The sequence below is a fragment of the Saccostrea echinata genome, unplaced genomic scaffold (genome assembly GCF_033153115.1).
Source record: "Saccostrea echinata isolate AGI-Se365-2 ecotype Australia unplaced genomic scaffold, CSIRO_AGI_Sech_v1 ptg000056l, whole genome shotgun sequence".
Taxonomy (NCBI): domain Eukaryota; kingdom Metazoa; phylum Mollusca; class Bivalvia; order Ostreida; family Ostreidae; genus Saccostrea; species Saccostrea echinata.
In genome coordinates, this window is record NW_026889805.1 from 17880116 (window position 1) to 17889140 (window position 9025).

The 9025-nt window shown below is 32.7% G+C and overlaps 1 protein-coding gene and 1 long non-coding RNA gene across 2 annotated transcripts in view; both read right to left on the reverse strand.

Annotated features, from left to right (window-relative positions):
- Positions 1–7112, reverse strand: part of LOC133173931 (receptor-type tyrosine-protein phosphatase T-like) — a 31017-nt gene extending 23905 nt beyond the window's left edge. Inside the window, exons 1-8 of the mRNA XM_061308997.1 lie at positions 7055–7112; positions 6852–6949; positions 6572–6700; positions 6157–6305; positions 5875–6010; positions 3914–4060; positions 3673–3766; positions 3498–3568 (exon numbers count right to left, since the gene is read on the reverse strand). Coding sequence (XP_061164981.1) covers positions 3498–3568; positions 3673–3766; positions 3914–4060; positions 5875–6010; positions 6157–6305; positions 6572–6700; positions 6852–6949; positions 7055–7112 — 882 coding nt within the window. The remainder of the gene's footprint in view (positions 1–3497; positions 3569–3672; positions 3767–3913; positions 4061–5874; positions 6011–6156; positions 6306–6571; positions 6701–6851; positions 6950–7054) is intronic.
- Positions 7113–7260: 148 nt separating this feature from the next.
- LOC133173066 (uncharacterized) lies at positions 7261–7826 on the reverse strand. The gene is made up of 3 exons (XR_009718989.1): positions 7692–7826; positions 7441–7528; positions 7261–7335 (listed from the first exon to the last, which is right to left on the reverse strand). It is a non-coding gene; the product is annotated as an uncharacterized LOC133173066 (long non-coding RNA).
- Between the last annotated feature and the right edge of the window lie 1199 nt (positions 7827–9025).

The window sequence follows — 9025 nt, forward strand, 5'->3', positions numbered from 1 at the left end:
TAAAATATGCGACTGTTTTGGTTTCTATATAATTCTATACAAAATTTTGTACATAATTTTAACATTGTGACAAAATCTTACAAAATCCTCCCACTTAACAGGGCCAACATTATTCAGGTTACCTAACTGAATATAAATCTATGAAAAATATTGCTGATTTCTGAAAAAAGTTTGTTTGTGTTGTTTATCCTTAACATGCCCCTGGCACACGTTTCATAATGTCTGTTTTTCAATCTTCTGCACAGGATAAAACACTGAATTTAAGCATAAACTTTCCAAGGCATAATAAAAAAATGTTTGTTTACGGTTACCTGATTGACCTATAATTAATAGTGCCCCAAATTTTTTTGTTGTAAAAATCAATAAGTTACTCATCATTCAGTTTAACTATTACATGCATCTTAATCGGTCAAGCGTTTAAAATTGAAAGTATTAGAAACAAATTGGCATGTTCAATTATATCTAAAAAGATATTGTCTATCACTCACATGGCAAGCCCTAACAAAAGTAGAGCACCATAGAATGGTAAAACTGTTTTGTATTTCAACCAATTCATGTGAATTTGTGTATTAAAAAAATTCAATAAAATAAAATAGAAATCCTACATACCGATCCTATTTTATTTCAGCATGCAACAGTAAACAAACATTTTTTTGCTTGGCCCAATCAAGATATTCAAACGGTGTTGGCCGGGAAATACCACTGGTGGGAATTACCGGTGGTAAATACTGGTATTTCCCGTCCCAGGAAATACTACAAATTCTCTCTAAATTGGGAAACACATGTATTGGGAAATACTGGGAAACTTAAAGGTATCAAAGTTTTTTTTTAATTTCTCTTATTCATTCAATCTTATACAAAATTTAAAAATAAACATAAAAACAGAAGATGAATAATATGAAATATGTCAAAATTGCTATTTAACATTTTCAGAATGTATCACTACTCCAGATCCCATTACCATAAGCATTCTGAAACACTTCCCTGGCTCACAGTATAAAGCATTCTGAAACACTTCCCTGGCTGTATAAAACTGAAGTTTTCCAATTCAAGTTTCTTTTCAGTTTTGTAAAATTATTAAGTTTTAATATTAATTATTAACCCAAGAACAAAAAAATCTTTCTATAAACACTAGTTATTACAAACAAACATGTTGTTTTAACAAATTGCTCTTGACAGTTTTGTGCTCCTGTTTTGAGAGATAGTTACCTTTTAAGAATTTTCTAAGACCCTTCTTTAGCTACATAAAAACCCAATTGGGATCTTTGGGTTCATTTCATGCACCTTTATAGACTACATCTGACTCAAGCACGAAACAAATGACACTCATGACTTGTATATGAATATACTGTGTTATGATTATATAAAATGATTTACTTGGAAACCAGAAATTTTTTATCAGGGACAGTGATACCAGGTAGATATCTTAGGCAATAAGGTGTACTACATGTCAATATGAATGGAATCTGTAGCTAATTCTTATTTCCCAGTATTTCCCAGGAAATACCAGTAAATCCCGGTAATTACCAGTATTTCCCATCGTCCTGGGAAATATGAGCATTTCCCAGTTTTTTGACAACCCTGTATTCAAATGTCACAATATAACATCATAATCAAGCAACAATACAACACAACAACACCATAACAAGTTTTTTTTAATTTATTGTTCAGCAGAAGACTGTGGCATGTTACTTCAAATGTGCTGGATTCCATAATACTGACTGCATTCCTACATTTATCGCACCATACTTTTCTTATTCATCTGATTATTTTTTTTCTCCTCAACATGTACATTTCGATTATTATTCATCAATAAAGATATCTAATTTTATGAAAAACACTTGTATTCTAAATCGTTTCGTCACACCCTAAATCAACAGTTCGGTACTGACGGTAGACCCAATTCACAATGCGAGTTTCTATTGTGCATAATTTTTTTTGACAGCTTTGTGAATATATAGGCATCTGCACACACACGACGTTAAGATGAATATCTTCTTTTATAAAATCGTCCGCTTAATCGGCGATACTAATTGCAGAATGATGTTAAATTCATAATAAATTTAAAAGGCTTCAAAATGTTAAGTCAACCCAAAAGAGCGAATGAAAACATCGCATCTCCAACATTGAATCTCTTCGATATTTTATGCATGTTTTAAAATATTACCTCTACAAATGAACCAAAAAATCAGGTATTTTAAATAAAGACAAACTGGCTGACAGGTGTTCTCTACAAGTCTTCGTAACAAGTTTCTGTATTTCGCCACCACAGCGTGGCTATGAAGAACAAAGAGCCTCGTTCTGATATCGGATATAGTGATATTCGGAATACCGAACCCGATCCGACAAAAATCTAAAGCCTATGAAAAAACAACAGTGTGACTAAAAATATACAGCAGTCTTTCAAAAAGAAAATATTCATCGACATTTAATAATGTAATTTTAAAAGTATAAACAATTACAGGTATAAACAATCACAACACCATGGTCAGCAAAAAAAAAAAGGGGGGGGGGTATCACAACCTGTGTTTTGAGCCTAATGTTGTTTTGGCATAAAGACATAAAAAAACACCACATACAACTTAAATACAACACTCCAGTTTACTGACATCAAATGCTTTGTTACACATCTGAGGAAGATTTTAATACTGTTATTGTCATATGTAAATTTTATGATCTTGATACCCTAATGTGGCCACACTAATCTCAAAGGGGGGATATGTCAGAAAATTTTGAATCTTCACCAATGTCAAAAAATTTTCAGAGAAGTTTCATCAATTTTGGCCCACTGGCTTTCAAGAAAAAGTGTTTTTCTGACACATTCTCATGTAAAAATTTGACCCCCTATTGTGGCCCCACCCTACCCCTGGGGGCCATGGTTTGAACAATTTAAAATCTACACTACCTCAGGAAGGTTCCACATAACTTTCAGCTTTTCTGGCCCTGTGGTTCTTGAGAAGAAGATTTTTTAATGACCTCATCCTATTTTTGTCTTTTCTTGATTATCTCCCCTTGGAAAGGGGCTTGGCCCTTCATTTTAACAATTTAAGCTCCCCTTTACCCAAGGATGCTTTGTACCAACTTTGGTTAAAATTGGCCCAGTGGTTCTTGAGAAGAAGTTGAAAATGTGAAAAGTTTACAGACGGACGGACGGACAGACGGACAGACGGACAGACGGACGGACGGACGACGGACAATGGGTGATCAGAAAAGCTCACTTGAGCTTTCAGCTCAGGTGAGCTAAAAAGCTTAAGGCGAATTTATTTTGGACACTTTTATATACTTTACAAATTAAATTAACAAGTATTACTGTTACAGTGTATGACTCAAAACTGTTTTACTGGTGCATTTAACATCGATTCGTCGGTTAAATATCATAAAATGTTTGAAGCATTGTAATTAGAATTTGTTATAAGGGTATACATGCAATCGGTTCTATTGAACAGTCACTTTTGTCATCACTATGTACATGTAAGAAATTAGAACTTGGATCTTGCCTGTAGTAAAACAGCGTTGTAGTAATTACTTTGTCCTTTGACGTAGGTAAGGTGACAAAGATATTTGTCCACTGCGAAAAGAAAAGTTCACTGTGATATTTTAACTACCAATAAAAACCAGTTTTATTAGAAACAAAACATTGATTTCATAATTTGAAGTGAATACAGTACAAACCTGGCAAAACATCTTGTGTGAAATTCTTGTCCAAATTCTCTTTACCTGTCCTGAAATCAGTGTCCTTGTACACTGGCATAATGTCCTTCAATATCTAGTAATGATTTATGTTAGATAAGAAATGAGCAGTAAAAAAACTTCTCATATGCTCTATCGTGCATTTCTAAACATTTTTAGGTCGTTTGTTTACTTGATTGTTTGAATTTTCATTTCCATGATTTTTCTTTTAAAATAACAGTACCTTAAATTCTGTCAATAGTTGATTTGTAGATTCTGCTGCGTCGCTCTTGATATCGCCATATTTATCCACAAATCTATCCCTAAGAACTAAGTTGTGATTTGCCCGGAAAGCTTCGTGCAAAGCCTCATACACCATTTTGTATTGCTCCTTTCACAAATATATTTAGGAATATATATATAAAGGAATATTTATTTACACTGCAGAGAATATTTGTTTCATGATGATGAAAGATTTTTTAAAGAAATATTATTTCTATTTCACATAATGAATATCGAATATTTTAATATGTAACAGGAAAGAGGAAAATGTGACGGATCAGTCCAGGATTCGAACCCGGGACCCCTGAATCATTAGTCTAGTACTAGATATGGAGACATACCAACTGATCTATCTGACCACTGGAGACCGAACCTGTCTGACCGCCACAAATGCATTCAAACGTGCAAATTAATTAATCATTAATAAATGGAAAGGAAATGGACAAAAGGGAGTGAAAGTTAATGTTGGTAAGTGAATTTGATTTTTTTTCCAGCATTTATGCACATGCTTACAGCAAATCTCAAAGATAAGTTTTAAAGCATACATTGAATCAAAGGTCAAAAATAAGATATATGGACATTTACCTTTGTACAACATTAAAAGATGCTAAATATAAATATATATTTAAAAAATACAGAAACTTATGAAATATAAAAATATGTAAAAAAAAAAAAAAAAAAAAAAAAAAAAAAAAAAAAAAAAAAAAATCCATATAGTCAGAACATTTTTTGGAGATGAAGTTAACGTGGGGCAATTTTATGATCAATGGTCAAAAACTCTGATAGTTTTAACAGGTTTAAGCATATCAAAGCCAAAAATATTAAACAAAGAACAATTAAAATGAAAAATAGGAAAGATAACAAACAGTAACCGATCTCAAAAAATCAATAAAAATACAAATCTTTGAACAACGCATAAAACGCGGACCCTTGAAATTTCAGAGGTGGGAACAGGTGCCTAGGAGAAGTAAACATCCCCTGTCGACCAGTCACATCCGCCATTAACCGTATATATTTATTGGGTAGATGGAACATTCTGTATTTTGTCAAAGGACAAGGTATCTTAAAGGCCCATTCTAGCCCCTTATTTGATGTAAAAATCAGAACACAGTTAAAATTGTGATAGTTTGTAGTTAAGAACTTAAAATGATGCTTGTTTTAAAACCAGTACTAATTTTGATTCAAGGCTTACACGCAGGCCACAAGAGGTTGCAGGAGTAGGACATTTTTCCGAATTTCCTCAATTCTGGTGAAATTTCATCAAATTTGAGATACTTTTCACTTCGGGAAACATAGAGCACAAGCTTGCCTATCTGAGATTTTTATACATAAGATGCATCTGATACTAGTGTATGAAATATATCAATTTGGTAGATAGGCAAACTTGTGCTCTATGTTTTCTGAAACAAAATGTACTGTAAAATTGATGAAAATTTGCATAAAAATGAGAAAATTTCTGAAATTGACATATTTTCTGACCTTCCTGTGACCTCCGTGTAACCCATAACTTAGAACAAATACTCATTTTGTGGCAGGGGTAGCAACAGGTTTCTATTGATAAACTGTTGCATCATTCTAAAAGACACCCCAAACCAGGGGCCAAAAAAGGGTCTTAGTCTATCTTGTCCTTTAGTATAAAAACAAAGGCCTGGTATAAACACTTCAGCTAAAGTACAACCCAATGATGGGTTACTAGTATATTTGCTAACAGGGTCATTATAACGACCATGGAATTTACTAAATGCTGACTTTAAACAAACTTTTTGAAATATAAAAGTGTAAAATCAACTTATCTGTCAGAAACCTATCTTGGTTTAGAAAAGTTATTGTACATAGAGCATGCTCTTGAGTGTCGAATACTTGGGAGACGTAAACACCATATGCAGGTGATAGAAGAATTTTATGAACATGCTGGACACTTACATGACTTTGAATCATATTCATTCTGTCTTTTCTCATACTTTTAACGTATTCTGGGATATTGATCTTGCCAGACTTCATACCGTGACGATACAGGGCATCAAGTGCAATATATGTCCCCGTTCTCCCTATTCCGGCACTATAATGGTCATTTTATGTTCTCATTGCAGAAAAAAATACGTTTACTTAAATGTAATTTTTTATTATTCTTCAGAATATTATAATAAAGGGTTATAGCAATTTCAAGGAATATTTCTAGGAACATTTATTTAAACACAGCTTTACCTGCAGTGAACTATGATCGGAGCCTTAGTCTGCGAATGTGATGTCCGCATCACGTGACGATGAAAGAGCACCAAGTTCAGAGCTTCCGGAACGTCATGATCAGGCCACTCAGTGTAATGGAACATGTACACTACTCTTATTTCGCTGTTCTAGTTACGTTAATGTGACAAATTCGTATTCGTTTCAAATTGTCTTAAGATACTAAAGTGCAGTTCATAAAACACTATTTAAATACTCTACATCTAACAATTTTATTTATCAAAAAGTGCATGAAAATAGAACCAGAAGAACCCAATAAAACCTCCAAAAGGAGATAATGCGGTCTTTTTTTAACGAGTTAACTTTTATCTTAAGAAATCTGTAAAGAATTTGTATAATATCTTAAGCGATTACTTATTTAAACATTGGCTCTTACCGATTTTGAAGTTAATTTAAGTTTTCTAATAATGTAATTTGCGTATATTGTTTCTTCAAGATTTTGGATTTTTATTTCTCCTTTTTTGAAAGAATGACCTTTGTCTGGCCAATACTTGTCACATTTGATCTGCAATAGAAAACACAGTCATCACATTTCCTGTTGTTTTAATTACATGTATCGTTACAAAGTAAAGCTACCGAAGAATATTATACTAGTATATTTATCTTTGCTTGTGATAAGTGTAAGAAAGTATGTGAAATAAAACTAATTTTCATACTTTAGGACCCTCCTTCAGATTAGTGACGTTAACAATCTTTGTTGTGTTTTCCTGCCAAATCATTCTCCAGAAATCTGGAACTGTTGCAGGCTTAGGACCTACACAAGAAAGTTTACACAACATTAACACAACGCAATACAGTACTCTATTTTCAAATTTTGAAATTGGAATTAAAACAAACTGGAATGCAATAAAAAAAAAACCTTGTGTAGCTATGTAAACCTTTTCTCTGTCTACATTCTGCAAGCAATTTAAAATCATGTTTTAATTTTCTATTGCAAGACATTATTGTTAACCTTGTTAATAATTGTGATATATGTGAAAGGAACAAGGAAAACAGACTGACAATGTTTATCCTCCTTATAGAATATACATCAGATAGGTTTATGTAAATGAATACAAAATGATACCTCCAGGTAGTTTGCATTGATGTAGTTCGATTCTTTCGGTGAACTGCACTGCAGGATGACTCTCGAGTGATCATCTGTGAACACAGGTTTATTGATATAACGGACATTTGCTAAGTGTGCATACACTTTTTCGATTAGAAGAAATTCAATTAATACAATTAGACATAGAGTATACCTACATGGAAAAGTAGTTTTATAACGGTTTCTTGGTATATTTTCTGGCTTTTTAGCTTCGCTGCAAGGAAACAGTTCCCCTTTAGGCAAATTCTAAAATATTATGTGTACGAAGTCAATGAGCCTTATCATTCTATATTTTCGTTTGTAAGTTTGTAAAAAAAAAAAATAAAAATAAAAATATACCCATGCAATATACCCATGCAAACGATTTATGTTCAAACAATACAATCTACAATGTTTAAAACATATCTACCATGTACTCTTTTTTGAATGCCAGATTTTCATCCTCTGACATCACCTTGATTCTTTTAGAAAAGTCGGACACAGGAAGATATTCGTAGACTTTCGTATCTCCATCCTCATTCACGTCATTTATCACAGCATTGTTATAGATAAACAAGTCAGGTTCTGTTAATAGAAGGAAAGAAATAAGATTTCTTAAAATAAAATCAATAGCTTAAACTTAATATGAGATTACAAGTATAATAAGGAAACTATTCTGGACAGAAAATTCTTCATTTGACAAAATTCCGATTCTCTAGATTTTTACGAATAGCAAAACCCATTTTTCCTGACAGATTATAATTAATTTCTAGCATGTTCAGTAGATTAATATCAAATTCGCTTAAAACTTTCTTATCTACATACATAAAAATGTAATATCAATAAAATTAAATAATAGATAACAAACAGTATTCAAGTTCAAAAGTCCAATGAAACAATACAAATCGGGAGAGAGCAAACATGGACCTCTAAAACAACAGATCAGGTGCCATGGAGAAGTAAGCATCCCCTGTCGACTGGTCACAACAGCCGTATGCTCAGTGTTTAAATAATGACTTAACAAGTAGTATGAAAAACGTCAGTCTGCATTCGACTTAATGATAGATTGAACTTGCTGATAAGATCATTGTATCGAACGCAGAACTCGCTAAATGACGACTTTAAACGAGACTGTTGAAATTCTTATTTCATTACTTTGTTTGTCAATGCATGTAGCTTGCATCGTTTTAGAAATTGTTCGTAGGTGGAGCATGCTCTTGCATAACAAATCAACTGGGAAAAATAAGGTGATAAGGGTATGTTGCTACATAAGTAAGGGAATTTTAACTTTTAACTTTAAATTATCGTGGGGAATGCTTGTATGAAGTGTTGCAAAGTCGTATGTTTTGATGTTATTGATTTTGGTAAAATGGATCTTATGTATTGCAGTTACTGTAGTTAATTGTATGTTTAATGATAGATTACAAGCCCTGATCAAGGGACTCGCGTCGTTTTTACCTGTTATTGCATCATCATAATCCACTTGTTTGGATCTTTGGACAGAAAACAATATTCTCGCAGAACTCACGCCGTCTTTGGACATAAGCAATTTCCTTCTGTTGGGTTTACAAATTTTGTTTAGACATTCATTTTAGAGACATTCATAAAGAACAGATTTCTTTTAAATGATATATATATGGATGAACGGTCAACTGAGTATAATACAACAATTTAGAGGATCCATAGAGTATAAAATGAACTGAAAGGTGAAGCTTTGTTGCCCAAAAGCAAGAAAAATAGGGTGATCAGGATCAACAAAATTAT